At 39.0% G+C, this 15,484-nt stretch overlaps 1 protein-coding gene across 1 annotated transcript; it reads left to right on the plus strand.

Annotated features, from left to right (window-relative positions):
* Nucleotides 1-3,543: 3,543 nt before the first annotated feature.
* Nucleotides 3,544-15,023, plus strand: LOC115790979 (probable G-protein coupled receptor 149). Its single transcript, XM_030745032.1, has 5 exons — nt 3,544-4,742; nt 6,110-6,290; nt 6,442-6,944; nt 13,555-13,698; nt 14,077-15,023. Exons 1-5 carry the CDS (start codon nt 3,762-3,764, stop codon nt 14,587-14,589), a joined length of 2,322 nt encoding a protein of 773 aa, XP_030600892.1. The 5' UTR covers nt 3,544-3,761; the 3' UTR covers nt 14,590-15,023.
* Nucleotides 15,024-15,484: the final 461 nt, after the last annotated feature.

Consider the following 15,484-nt stretch of genomic DNA (forward strand, 5'->3'; position numbering starts at 1 on the left):
GACATTACATTTTGGCTTTATGCCTCATTCTGCTCAGTAGTGTTTTATAGGTTGTTAAGACATGTTGAATTTGTTGTGTTATGCTATAAAATAAACCCATTGTCTCAATTTGTGGAATTTTTTCTTTTTCTTCTTTTTTTTTTTTTTTTTTTTTTTTTTTTTTACAAAAGTTTGTAACAACTGTGTAACAAAATACAACTTCCTGTTCGAAGAGGAAACTTAATTTACAGACAAATCGGGTCCATCTAATCACAAAGGTCTTGAATAAATTAAAAATGCATTGCAAAAAGGAGCTCAGGTCTCAGGAGGTTAAGTCACATATTTGTTCTCCTTTTAGTTTAGTTCAGTTTTGGTCTCCACCAGTTCCTAGATTTCACTGCTACAAGGAAAACCTAAAGCCATTTGAGTCACACGTGTATGAAAACATTTTAATGCAGGATTAATTTATTTATTAGATATTTCTACTCACTTGTGCTGGACTGATTTGTCAGCACTCTGCAATTTTTAATAATTACAATAAGTTTAATTTCACTCTCAAGGTTACTTTAATTCTAAAAACAACATTTTAACAATGCCAACATGCACCAGTTGTATTTTACATGGTATACCCAGCAGAGAATTAAGTGTTGAGTAATTATAAATTCATAGCACTAACGATTAAACCTCTCTCTTTTGTGCAAATATAATCTTCCATCCTGTTTCTGTCTCTGTATTTCTGTGTCAAGTGCTGCTTCATTAATATTTGATGTGACTTAGGATAATGATGCACTTAGACACTCTGTGTTTATACGTGTGTATGTGCATGCAGGTGTGGATGCATTTGTGTTTGGAGGGAGGAAGAGGAGCTGCATTCCAGCAGCTCTACAAATTAAAGTTACAAGCTATGATGTACCACCAGATGCCAGTAAGCAACAGAGGATTGTTGGTTTTATTTTTGGATATGGATTCATATATATGATGCAACACAGTACATAATTTATGAATTTGAAGGTTATTTGAAAAACATATTACAATCATCAATCACTGATTAGCTGCTTCCTTTTCATGGTCCCGATGAACTGCACCAAGGTTTTACTTCAAAGTATTCCCATGGTTTCATTTTCATTTTGAAGCCAATATTACAGTGAAAAGATTTATTAGATGTCATGAGATGACTGTAATTCTCAAATTAAACTCTTTATTAGTCTGACTGTAATTTTATTTTACTTCATGGGACCTCATTAATTGCTTAGTGAAATGGACACACCAATAAAAATGTCAGATTGTACGAAGCACATGTTCCATATTAACACAAGGACAGTATGAGCCATAGCAAACCTCATTTGAAAGATTTAAACAAAGTACAACAACACACAATGCAATAAGAATAAAATTTATGTCAGTGCCTGCAACGCAGGCTTGCACAGTGTAAACTCTGTTTACCCTTGCAGTGGTTCTCGTGTAGCAGCATGGATGTGTGTCAGTCTGCAGGTGGAGAAAGTTCTTTTATCACATAGTACAGCTAGAAAACAGTGACAAGTTGGTTGTGGTTGTGCAATAAAAGTTTCTTCAGCCAAACTTATTTGTATGCATGTATTACAGTGACCTTGATTTTGTTTTTCTTTTTTTTTCCTTTTTTATAATGGTATAACTTATTTTAAGACTTTAAGACATAAGTTTAGATTTTATGCTAACCATTTATTGCTCTGACTTTTTAAAATTTATTGATTTAATCAAAACTGAGCAAAATTAAAATTGCACTTTAAACACACTTGCTGTCTTTTTTCAGTTTTGCCCCTGTTGTTTTCACCCAGGGTTAGATAAGCTCAGCAAATATCCATAATAAATATGTGCTTGCATCTATTTGTGTTTTCTATGATTAATATTTATTTTCTAGCTTTTAATAGAGTGTACTGTCTTGTTCTGCTCTGTAATCTACACTGACATGAAGATTTTAATAAGTTATTCAAAACTGTATATACCTACTGTTTCATATTCTATTGTGTAAATAATCTTCAGTGATGTCTTTCTTCTGTTCAGTCTCTTCATTTAACTGACTTGAATTAAAATGTACATTGGGTCTTTGTTCCATTAACAGATGATAGTGTGTTAGCTTTTCTAACAGATCATGTGTCACTGCATTTGCTTTGCTCCTCAACAGTGCAGTTATTTATGAATGTATTTTACAGAGCTGCACACTCACCTTGTGCTCACATGAACAAACCATTCCATGCAGCACACACACGCAGATAGGCACACACACACACACAAAGTAGGTCACCTTGATGTGTGATGCTGAGCTCAGCTGGTATATCTGTGGGTGTTTGTGCATGTGTGTGTTTTAGTGTTTATGTATCCTTGCAGATTGTGTTTTTGTCCTTTAACCCCCCTGTGTCCTCCTGGCTCCTGAGAGAGTTGAGTCATTAAAATGGCTAGGAGTCACTTAGCCCAAACTATAATTTAATTACAGGACCTGAAGTCAGATGCACTTACACTCAGGAGACTCCACATATAATGATATCATACAGCAAGTAAGAACAGGAGTGTAAATAAATGAGCCTGAGCTGTCACCATGCATCTCTGTGTATATTTGCAGAAAGAATGTAAGACCAAAAAAGCTACCAACAATAATAACAAAGTACAACACAGAGAGTATATTTGTTTTCTTAGAAAAACAAAAATAAATAAACCTTCTTGGGCCACAGATATAAAGCAGGATGAGCAGCCCTTCATGCTGAAAAACCACAACGACAACAGGGAAGGATGAGAACGTTACATCAGCTTATATGATCTCTGCATACTTATAGACATGAACACAGCAGGGTCACAGTGGATTATGTTCTTCCTCTATGATCTTAATCTGCTTAATTACAACATAATCTTTCCTGAATTATTATTTTAAAAAGGACACCTCTTGTAACAAACATGTTCTTCCCTTTGCAGATGAGGGTACTTTTCTTCTATAACTTCAGTGCCTTTGGCATGCCTTTTTTCATTTCTAAGTACTTTTACATTCTAATAGTGGGGCATATGGGCCCATATACAAACAGACATGCCCGGGTTTACAGTAAACTGTTTCCAGAGTACATCCAGTCCACATGATTCCCTTGTTATTTTAGCCCTGGCATTTAGTTTCCTGGCTCCATTAAGCCAAAAAAGGTTTTGAAAACAAAACAATGAAAGCCAATCTGCTGAAAATGACCCGATCTGTCTGTATAGATGGACATGTTGGTTTTCAAATGGAATTAACCACTAAGTGATGGTCCTCTTGCACACAAACACAAATCTGAATGGGCCGGCCCAAAAAAAGAAAAAGAAAAAAACCTTATCCTTTTGTCACTTGCATTAAATTCTGATTAAAGGGCTTGTTTAGAAAGGGGTGATAATACTAGAATGACCCGTCAAAAGGGTCGAGCCATAACACAAATGAAAACGCACCCTGATGAATTGAACCGTCTCTGCACGGTTCTAGTAGCAGGCTGCGTTTGGCTCAGCCCCCCAAAGATTGCCGTGAAAGTAACCAGCGATGACGACAGCGCGTAGATCAGCAGCTGGAAACGAGAGGCACTCCGGCTGCGCGGTTTGAACGGTGGACACAGGTGCCTCCTGACACGCTCTCACATCCAAGAGACTGGAAAGCTTCTGCACGCGTTCCCAGTTGGATGGTGATTTCCTAAACATGCGGCGGATTCTGTGCCATTCTAACGTCGTTCCAGCGTGATAAACTTTACAAGCTAATGAGTCCGATTTGAACAATTAAAAGTGCCAAAAGAGGCAGAACAATGAATTCAGTGGAAATGTCCACGACGTATCAAAGCTCCCCGGCGCCTAACCAAAGCTACCTTCCAACGGCCACCTACGACACGCCAGACCCCTCCGAGATGGAGAGGCAAATCCGCCTGCTGCTTTTCGGTTTGTGCGTAACCATCGCCTTTGTAACGTTAGTTGGAGGTGTGTATTCGCTGCTATCTGTCCTCCGGATGAGGAAAAAAACCTCCTTGTGTGTCATTGTGGCTTCCATGTCTGTGGACGACCTGCTCAGTTTGGTCCCCCTCGCTTTGTTCATGCTCCTTCAGTGGGAGGCAAATGGAGGTGAAGGGTCGGGCAGCCTGTGCACTTTAGCTGGACTTCTGTACGTGTTCCAGGGTGTTTCCAGCAATATGAAGGCTTGCCTTATAGCAGCCTACACTTTTTATGTCACCAAGAGATTTGGAGTGCTTCAGTCTGTGCGCCGGCCACTAAAAGTAATGTGGGCTATCGCCGGTGTGTGGGCGGTCAGCCTGGCCGTTAGTGTCTTACCTTTATGCGGATGGGGAAGCTTTACGCCGGCCTCTCTTGGGTGTTTCCCAGAGAGTGACAGTTTTTACATCTTGCTGCTCTTCTCTTTGTATTTTCTGTGTTTTTGCGGGTTGTTATTTTTCTTCATCCCCCTCACCTACCAGTTGCTGTGCTCCAGGGAGCCCCAAAGGAATTTACTGTACCCGAGCTATCTGGAGATGGCAGGACTGAGTGGCACCACTCCTCTCTGTGATTTACAGTCTTTTTCCCGGGACAGCCTGAATAAAAGTTTCGGGGCGTACAACGAACTGAGTCCAAGTTCGTGCGGGACAGAACTCAGGGAGAAAGAGGACAGCAGTCTGTCCCCAGTGTCTGCCAGCGTTCGAAGGACAGCTGCTGTCGGGGATACGCCAGTGGTGTTTGCACAAAAGCGCTTTTCCATGATCCTGGCCGTTGTCAGAGTTATTTTATGGATGCCAATGATGGTAAGAAGCGTAATAGAAGCAAATATGCCAGTAACTGGAGCTAAAAGCAACATAATAACTTTCTAGCAAATGGCCTGCCAAACCATTGATATAGTAGGGTTGGAACGTTGTAGTTGTATTACCTCGAAATCATTTGTTATTAATTTAGTTGGAATGCTATGCGCTATGTTGTTTGTAGAAAAATCATGAAACTCCGGTCTAAATCTAAAGACAACGCGCAATAACCTCTGGCCAACAAAATAAAATCTTAAAGTAAAATCACTTTAACCAAAGCTCCCTGTGTGACCTCAGCTTGTTTTGGTAAATAGACCACCACCTCTATACATTTTACCGAAAATAACCATAAAGGAGTATGTTTCTGGCCTTACAGGGACGAGAGAGTGACGTCAACAACTATCTGATCAAATCCACGAAAGTGCTTAACAGCCAATTAGAGACTAGCAGGGTCCCTCTGTGACACATGGGTGCATCACCTAATCAAATCACTGTTCCTGGTGGCAGATTTGTTGTGAGGTTAACATTGTAGGGGGGGAAATAAAATGGAATCGTGAAATAGACGTGTATTGTTCACTTGATATACTTTTCTGTCACTAAAAATGAATGAAATTCCACATCTTGCTGAAGACTCATTTGCAAATCATTGAACTGTGAGTGATGTCCTTAGTTTGCAGTCACTGCTATGTGGAATCTTTGGAATGATTTCAATTTAATGTCATGGTTTGCTGTCTCTTTTGTAAAACCTTGATAAAATATTTGAAAAGTTTTTTTTTTTTTTAATTAGAACCAGTATTTCATAAAATAGTACTCCTAATACTTTGAGAACAGTAGTTTGCGAGTTTTATGTGGCAGCACTGGGCTTGCACTGTGAAATACACCCATGCTTTGCAACACCAAGTACCTCTGTTGCAACAGTTTCTTGCAAAAAAAAAAAAAAAAGAGAGAGAGAGAGTGGTGATAAATGCTTTTGTGACAGATTAACAGAATTGGCATTCTGAACTTGCAACCTCTAAAATGAATAAAAGCAAATGATTAACATGAGAATGTCAAGATATCACTGGTCAGAAATGCAGTAACTTCACAGGGTTTGTTTCCATGGATTAAAATATTTTTGCTGGTGTTGTTTTTGTTTTATTTTAGCTGTATTATTTGTGGCCATCTTTAAATTTAGTGCACTCAGGCTCAATGCGAAAGTGGTGCAAATAGCATTGATATATTGGAATGTGAAATATAAGAAAATTAAAATCAAGAAAGCCTAGTATGGGTGAAAGGTCTGTGTAATTCATTCATTTGTCTCCCTCCCACCACTTCCTCATATTAAATCAGAGACTCCTCAGTGACTTAATTTCTCCCCTTTTTTCCCCCCACAGACTTTGGTACTGGTACGGCATGCAATGAATGCACGCAGCTCTTCCCTGGAGACGCTGAGCTTCTTTCTCACTCTGCTTGCGCCTGCAGTCACTCCGTTATTCATGCTTTCTGAGCGCTGGATCCACATGCCATGTGGCTGCTTCATTAACTGCAAACAGGAACCAACACCAGAATCCTCAGGTAGATGATGGCACAGTACAAATTTACTAATTGTGCACAGCCAAATGTATTTTTTACACAGTAAAACCCTGAACATGTTTTCCAGTGTGGTACAAGGGGAAATTTTGCAGGGTGAGGAAAATAAAATTATTCTCAATTGTCTTTCTCACAGTGATGAAAAGAAGATTTAAGTTCAACCTTTCCTTCCAACAAGGCTATGGAGTGTACAAGTTGTCACATGCAACCATGTCACATAACAGTCCTCCCATTGAGAAGCCTGCTTATCACAGCCTTTTTAACTGTGACTTTCCTAATACCGGTCATGATGCACTTCAAAGTGGTGGGCTCTCTAGGCTGGAGCCCAATTTTGATTTCAGCACCACATGCCCAGTGGACAGCTCCTCTCATGCAGACCTTCTATTGGAAGCAGTGGCTGGTGGAGGGGAGGCACTGGCTGATTGTCCTCTACTTCCCCATGAGAACCACGGGGATGATGAGAAATTCCACTGTGTCCCTTCGCTGGCTTCCCATCATCGGGAACAGGATCACAGTCTCACTGACACATCATCAGTGTTTGAGGGGCCTGAAAGGAGGCTTTCGCATGAAGAGTGTCGGAAAATCGAGCTGACAGACTGGGAGTGGTGCAGGAGTAAATCCGAGAGAACACCGAGACAGGTACACCAGTGTTCAGTGTAATCAGTTGATTTATTGGTTCTTGAGCCATTAAATTAATCATTTGTGTCTGTCATTCTTTGGTTTATGGCTGGCATTATGTGATTTTTCCACACACTCTTACGCTATTGCTTTCATAAATTAATCAAGGAAACAATGGCTTTACCATGCAACACGCAGTGATGTGCTGTAGGTTTTGATCATTTAAGAGTGATTAGTGTCTTAGGATCATAAAATAGATATATTTTACAATCTGCCTTCATGCATTTACATTTTGTTCAAAAGGAAATTACATTTTTTTATTGTAGTCCATTCAGGAAGAAAGATGATGGAATAGGATGCAGTATTTATACAGCCAGTCTTTAAAGAACTGTTTGATGAGAAAGGCTTTGAGAGTGCTGGTTTGGGTCTCTTTGGGCTTTTTTTTCCACATCTAAAAATATGCCTCTTTATAATCAAGCTGACAGGCTGGGAACTATGCATGAGATTTAGATAAAATGGTTAAAGTCCTCTCTATTCTCCTCTCCTCTCCTCTCCTCTCCTCTCCTCTCCTGTCATATTCTTATCTGTGCTGGGCTTTTCTGACTTATAGAGCAATCGATCAAGTTACAGACAGATGCACACCATTTTAGTAACCAATGTCAGCCTGTCTTCCAAAACTAAATGGACATCCACAAACTCTATCCATTTGCTAAGTCTAGTGACTTTCTTTTATTTGTTTTTTAAGGTGGGAGTGGGGGTGGGCGGCTTTTAAAGGCTTAGAGTTTAAAGATCATTTTCAGTGAGATTCATTGGATGTGTGCTCCCTCATGTGTTTATGAATGATTTTGTGTATACACGCTCTAGGTCAAATTCGAGTAAAAGTTGAATTTTTAAAAGAATCAACAAATTCATTTCTAATTCATTCCGTAGTTCAACTTTAATGATGCACACACATCGATTCAGTATATACCGTGCAGTGTTGTTTCTATGCCAAGACTGAAAGTTGTGCTCATAAAGTTATCATTTATTCAAGTACTCAGTACTTTGCTCTGTCCACTAACTGCAAAGTCAAAGAGCACTAAATGAAAATAGTGGAGCTCCAGACAGTTTGTTTGAGACCACTATCCACTATCCACTAATCCGTTTTTAATCCATTTCTTTCTTTGTTGCAGAGATCCTGTGTTTTTGTAATACCAGAAGCTTAATTCTCTTTGTGTTTCACTAGACCCAACTGAATTGTTAAACAAGGACAAAGCAGTAAAGGCCTAATGATTAATGTATCCTGGCATTGGAGATAACAGACACAGATGAGAGAGCAACCCCACTTGTGAAACAGAGCAGCCACAGGCATTAACTCTGAAAACAAACTGCGACTTTTAGAATGATAACAGTATGAGTTTGATATAGACTCACTCAAATGACTGGGACATAAACAGATGTGGAAACATGCATGCATACATGTGTACTACATGTGTACACGTACACACATGAACACATGCTGTCTCTGTCGCTCCTTCTTTTTCTTTCTCTGCTCTACTTATAAGTTTGAAATGTTTCACTTTGAAAATCACCAGAGGGTGGAAAATCCATGGAGCATGCATCTACAGCTTGGCTTTGGCACTCACTTTGCATCATGTATAAGTCGGAGATGCTCACTGCTGGCAAGTGTGTGTGTGTGTGTGTGTGTGTGTGTGTGTGTGTGTGTGTGTGTGTGTGTGTGTGTGTGTGTGTGTGTGTGTGTGTGTGTGTGTGTGTGTGTGTGTTTCCCTGTCCTACTTCTCAGTTTACTAGTCTATATATGTCTCTCTCAGCCCTAATCATTGATTGGAGTCTTTAAATGTAGAACCACAATTACAGTGCAGTTTACAAACACACTGCATTAACAAACAAACATAAAAACGTAACCAAACAGCAAAGAAAATGTAAGAATTTTTTGATACATCCACAAACTATTAGTTTCCCCAAACACATTTACAAAAGATATACAGAAACACACACAACATATGATTACTGTATATATAAACAAAGTCAAACAAGAGATGAAAGACAAGAAAAAAATACTGTGATTCATAGCTCTTCGAAGCTGTGTTTTGTGCCTCGTTAGCAGACTAGATGTCATTACTAGTCATCTTTTCTCCTTACTGTCAGCCCATCTGGACTTCAGGATCCGCAGAAAGAGGTGGAATTAGAGCTTAAACACATCTTTAAACTCTCCGTGACATATCCGTTAGTAAGCACAGAGCCAGCGTGCACTCGCAAGCCCTTTTCCCAAGAGGAAATGGAGAACTAATGTGCATTAACATATAAAGGACTGAAACCAGTTTACTTAAAATTATTGTCCTTTTTATATGAAATTAAAAAAATAGTGACTTTGAATAGATATGGACTTGATACAACTTGAATACCAGATGGATGACTGTATGTGTGTATGCTGACACTACAATGAATGTGTTCTAAAGGTGCCAAACAAGAGGCATAACAACTGTGATATGCTAATAAGCTGATGCTTTGCTGTCATAATGTTTATCTTTATTTAGTGTATTTGAATACCAAGATTTTATGACTAGGTCTGAACACAAAGAACTGCAGAAGTGTGTGTGTGTGTGTGTGTGTGTGTGTGTGTGTGTGTGTGTGTGTGTGTGTGTGTGTGTGTGTGTGTGTGTGTGTGTGTGTGTGTGTGTGTGTGTATACTAAAGGTTGATAAAAACAAGAAAACACAAATATTTTAGAAATCTGTCAAAAACTTGTTTAAAACTAGGAATGACTGAATTCATGTTTTTATGCCCAAATTTACACTGAGAAGTCAGAAATGAATCAATCATAACATTCAACTACTAAAACATTTTTTGCTATTCAGGAATGCAAGTATTTAACTGTCACTTGGCATCATGTTATTTTTTTCCACTTTTTGTACAACAGTAAATTAGAAAATTCATGGATAACAACAGTAATTATGTTTTAGCATTGAAATTATAATTTTGATTTTTGGTAATTACCAGTGCTGTTAATTTAGGGCAGCTGTGGTATAACTTTACATTGGGTGGTCTGATAAACGTGTTAATCACTGCATGGCCACTATAAAATGTGAATGTTAAGATTATTTAGAATTTAGTGCATCCTATAGACTGAAGTATATCTGCTCATGCTAATGCAATGAATCAGTTAGGAATCAATCGCTGCAAAGGCAGTCAACCTATTATAGGGACTGATTTTACAACAGTAATGAGCCCATGTGGCATCATGAGTTTAATGGGTATATTTCTGTTATATTTCTCAGTGTAGAAAGAGAGTGGACATGCTGTGTGTATAGACTATAAATAAGTCACTAATTACATTTTTATGTGATGCAGATCCTTCCATCTTCTCTTAAATAACCTGTCCATATTTTGGCTCAGTTTTATGCTAACCCACCAAATATACAAATGATTACACAATAAAACCACATTTAAGAAAAAATAGTTATCACCAGAACAAATGTCAGTGCCACATCCAATGGTGACCAGTCCAGTATATTGTAGCCATTTCCTTAACCACTGTGGTCAACACTGATGTGGCATTAAAAGACAGAAGATCACTGGGTAAGACAACAGCTTGCTGTTGGCAGTAGAGAAAAGGTTCAAGAGGTATTAGAATACACTAGCTGGGCACTATTGATATTCATTTTAAAATATCAAATCCATCAAGTTTGTGTAGGCAGAAATCTTTAAAAGAAAAAAGGGCAGAATTTGAAATTAGCTATCTTACAGCTCTTCCACGCTCCACCCACCAGATAAGCATGGGTATATGCACTAAAAGTATTTGACAGTATTCACACCCCACTCTTCTGTTTAGCCCCACCATTTCTTACTTCCTATGCAGACTTTATTTTTACTCTTCACACTACTTTATATTATTCATATTACTCACATGATCAGGTCTGCAAATATGGCCAAAGTCCTCGTAGATTTTCATAAAAAGGTGCAAAATGGTTATTATGGATATTTTTTAAAGACATTTCAAAAAGAAAATTGTTAACCTAAGTGAGATACAAAAGGAAAAATCAGGTGATCACCACAATAATTTTGATTAAATTTTTGGGTAGCATGTTGGAATAGTATAATATATGTAAGATGCAGAAATGAAGCCATGTGAAAACATCCAGAAACAAATACATGGCCTTTCAACACGGTGTGCTTCCCACATGATGTGTTCTGAACATTATTTGATTTATGTGACAATGTGTTTTCAGCTCAACTTTGTAGTCTTTGTCTCTCCCTCTGTGTGTGTCTCCACTCACAGTGAGGCAAACATAATAACAGGGAACCAGACAGATTTTGGGAGATTTGCCAAGAGATTGGCATCCCCTTTGTTTCTGTTGTGCATCATAGTCGCAATCAAATTATTATATTTAACTAAATAATTTAGAAGCTTAATTAGACCTGCCACTGGTCTCCCTACCGCAGTACCACAGGAGCTTCTATTTTCCTCTACCATCAATATGCATAATTTCAAACATAATTTTCACAGAGGCTCACTTTGATGTACTCTGTGGTAGCATAATCTCTGCAACAGTGTAAATGTGTAACCGAAAAATATTAAGTATGATTAAAAGTGTGAAAATTAAAAATGTAGCCTCGTAATTAAAAGCAAGCTAATAATACATTCTGAAAATTTTGACTGATACTGAAACCGCACTGAAACTTTGCTATTCAAATCTAATTTTCATCTCATTTTAACAGCAGAGTGCTGTTGTTAGGGCTCTACATGTAAGCCTCATTAACTCTTGGGACAGAAATGATTGGTCAACACATTCATCTTCCTGCATTTGACATCAGGCACATAATGTAACCTCAATTAGTTTAAACAACAGCAATGAGATGGAAAATGATTTTGCAGTCGCTATGAAGCATTAGATGCTTCGTATTTATTACCTCTACCAAGGAGGTTATGTTTTCGGTAGCATTTGTGTGTTTGTGTGTCATTCTGTCCATAAACGTGATAGCTTAAAAAGCTGAATTAATTCTTATAAAACTTTGTAAGGGTGTAAACTGGATTCATGTTAATATTCCATTAAAATTTGGTTTATAACCACCAAAGTCTTCAAGGTCAACCTCATGATTTATTGGTCCAAAAGTAACTTAGAAACTATGATTCTTAAAAATGTTGTGTGTATTGTCAACATATAGAAAGTATAAAGATTTAAAATATCATGTCGCATTTGACCACTAACCTCTCCTTCAAGGTCAATAGACTTATCTAATGGTCAAAGTAATAATGCTCTGTAGAGCTATGTTTCTTACTACCTGTATTGACACCATACAGGCATATAGGAAATGATAATTCTAAATATCACATTACTTTGGACCGCTGACCTTTTCTTCAAGGTCAAATAAGGTCAAACTTTCATATGTCTTTATCTTTAAAACTATGCTTAAAATGATACTGCCTTTGTATTGGCAACATTTAGGAAATGATACTGTTATATAGGGATTCTGAACATCCAATTTGACCTCTGACCTCACTTTTACATTTCATATCAGCCTTTCTTTCAAGCTGAGCACAAAATGTGTCATCTTTAAAGAATGTATTGTCAAGTACATTGTAGATAATAAACTCAAGTTACCTATTATCATTATCTGCTCCTACATGTGTCATGATTTGCTTATGGCTGGACCCAGAAAGCAGACTCAAACAGCCGGCGTGAAGTGTGAAAGGTTTATTTACACAAATTAAACTTACTACCATAAACTGACAGTAGGCAGCAAGAGACTGAGGCTGTGGTCTGGTAAGGTCTACAAAAAGAGAGCAGAGGTTGACAGCGTTGACTGGTAGGGAGGAGGCAAATGCAAAGGCTTACATTATGACTTAGTTCTTACATGAGAGATGTCAGAGAATAGCTGGAGAAGGGTCTGTCGACAGAGAGGCTGTATTTGATGTGAGGCTGGGTCTTGATGGTGGAAAGTGGGTAGGCAGACGGGTCACAGAAAAACACTGAAATCCACATTTTTCCCAGACTTGAATAGTTGCTTAATGAAAATCCGGCAGCGGCACCTGTGCTCCAGACTGAATGGCAGGTGGGTGTCTTGACATGGATGAGTTACTCCAGGTGAACAAAACAGTAGTGGACAGGACGATCTGACGGAGATACACAGCTACTGCTGGTCCTTAAATACACAGGATGATAATGGACTGCAGGTGTGCACAATTAGCCTGGGAAACATCCACTCCACCCATGAGCGGCAACACTGGATGTCCACACCTTTCACCTGAAAAGCAAAGAGAAAACACACCGCCCCAGCCTACCCCAATCCTGACAACAAGTTTGTGCAATCAAAGTAAACATCTGTCCTGCTACCATCATCTGATTTTTGCTGCACTACAAACTTCTTAAAGTATGTTTAAAAAGAACAAAGCAAACAAAATGAATATATACAAAATGCATATTTGCTTAAGAGCAAATACTGCTTTGGCAGAGGTTTGCACTCTGGGTGCTTCTTGTTGTCAATAGTATGATGAGCAGCCAAGGTAGAATTTAGTAATAAGTCTTTTAGTATTTTCAGGAAATAAGACTTGCCAATTTAATTTTCAAATAAAGATGATGTGCTAAATGCTGACTGAATGTTTGTTCTTTTTCATGTTTTGTCCTGTGCAGCGGTCATCAGGTGGGCTATCAATCCCCCTGTGCGCCTTTCAGGGAACTGTATCTTTACAAGCCCCTACAGGGAAGACGCTGTCTCTCTCCACCTACGAAGTCAGCAGTGACGGTCGAAAAATTTCCCCAAACAATGCCAAAAAGGTAATGGCTATCTCAACACTCCCTTCTTTTAAACTCATATCGCAAGACTGAGTTTAATTCCTGGAATAGTACATGAATAGTGTGACAGTGCGATAAATGGCTTTTGCGTTCTTGCTGAGAATAAATACAATATTGCCTTTTTAAATTTCTTGATGAATTTCCATTGAGAAAAGATTCATGGAAGATAAAGTTAGAGAAATTAATTATAAGTCAGTGAAATATTTTTTGTAGGACATCATGTGAGATAACACTGTGTATAAGCTACTTGTACACTGTGGTTCAAAGCAAAACAGGGAAAGACTTGAATGATCCCTGTGGTGGAAATTGTTTTGTTTAACTTGTATAATAACTGGCATTATAAATTTCTCTTCTCTTCAGGTGGAAGTATATCGCTCCAAGTCAGTTGGCCATGAGCCCAGTGCAGATGAAACAGCATCAGGAGTCCAGGCTGGAGATGTGAATGCCAGCTGCGTAGGAATGGGGATGGAGATCGGAATGGAGATGGGGATTGGAGCTGGCGTGGGGGACACCAACGTAAAGATCCACCTTGAAGTTCTGGAGATTTGTGACAATGAAGAGGCCATGGACAGCGTCTCTATCATATCTAACATCAGTCAGTCTTCCACCCATGCCCGCTCGCCATCACTTCGTTACTCACGAAGGGAGAACCGCTTTGTCTCCTGTGACCTGGGCGAGACTGCTTCTTATTCCCTGCTCATCCCCAGCAGCGGCACTACAGAAGCAGAGACCATAAATATCACTATACCTGACACTGTGGAAGCTCATCGGCAGAACAGCCGACGGCAGACACAGGAGAGCTCGGGGTATCACGAGGAGATACAGCTGCTCAATGAGGCCTACAGAAAGCAAGCTGGGGAGAGGGAAGAGTGACATACATACATACAGAATAATAATAAGGTGGCTCTCGGGAGGAGGTTGGAAAAAGCACCTCAGACAGTAAAGGCTGTGAGACAAATTTCCTAATCATTCCACATTTACTTCTTTCTGATCACCACTCTAACAGAGATGACAAGTGACCCAAATAGAGGCTTAGCTGAAGACTGTAATAGTCTGTTCCTCTTAAGCTGAGGAGAGCACATTTACTGCCTATATGTAGAGTATACAGTGATAGATTAGACTGTAAAATGATATATAGTAGTAAATCGAGTGAAACACAGACCTAAATGAAGTAAACCAAATGGAGGGTAGATGAGAACCAGTATTATAGCAGTGCATCTGTATTCCTGCTTTCACCACATGGCAGTTTGTTATCACAGAAGAGGATAGTACGAGAAAAAAATCAGATGTTTTTTAAAAAAAAAAAAAAAAAAGGGACCAAGGTGTGATCACATGTCTGACATGAAACAGCTCCAGCAGACTATGTCATGACTCAGCCATGAGGGGAGGGGTCACCTGACCCATCTATCTGACTCATCTGAGCACGTGTTATGCATTTTAGTATCTGTGCCCACAGAGATGAGGGTATATGTTGAGAGCATATGATATGTGATCCTCATATGCTTCCCATAAAAGAATGTGTTTATTCTGCATATATTTATTTTAATTGTGCTTCATTTGCATCCAGCTGCTATGTCTAAAATGTCTGATATCTAATTTGGGGGTGGGGGGGGTGGGGGGGTGGGGTCCACCATCAATATTTAAAATTGAAAACAGGAAGAGGGCGGTGAAGCAAGCATTTTTGGGAGACTTGAAGTGATTATTGAAGAAGAGTTTGACAGCATACTAACGCAGAACCGTTTTCTGCCTTGCACATATTCAGTGCAAT

This window comes from Archocentrus centrarchus, chromosome 13 (genome assembly GCF_007364275.1).
Source record: "Archocentrus centrarchus isolate MPI-CPG fArcCen1 chromosome 13, fArcCen1, whole genome shotgun sequence".
Classification (NCBI taxonomy): domain Eukaryota; kingdom Metazoa; phylum Chordata; class Actinopteri; order Cichliformes; family Cichlidae; genus Archocentrus; species Archocentrus centrarchus.

Coding starts and splice junctions, on each gene's coding strand:
- LOC115790979 (XM_030745032.1), top strand. CDS start 3,762: ATGAATTCAGTGGAAATGTCCACGACGTATCAAAGCTCCCCGGCGCCT. Junction 6,291..6,441: donor ACCAACACCAGAATCCTCAG/GTAGATGATGGC, acceptor TCTTTCTCACAG/TGATGAAAAGAAGATTTAAG. Junction 6,945..13,554: donor CCGAGAGAACACCGAGACAG/GTACACCAGTGT, acceptor TGTCCTGTGCAG/CGGTCATCAGGTGGGCTATC.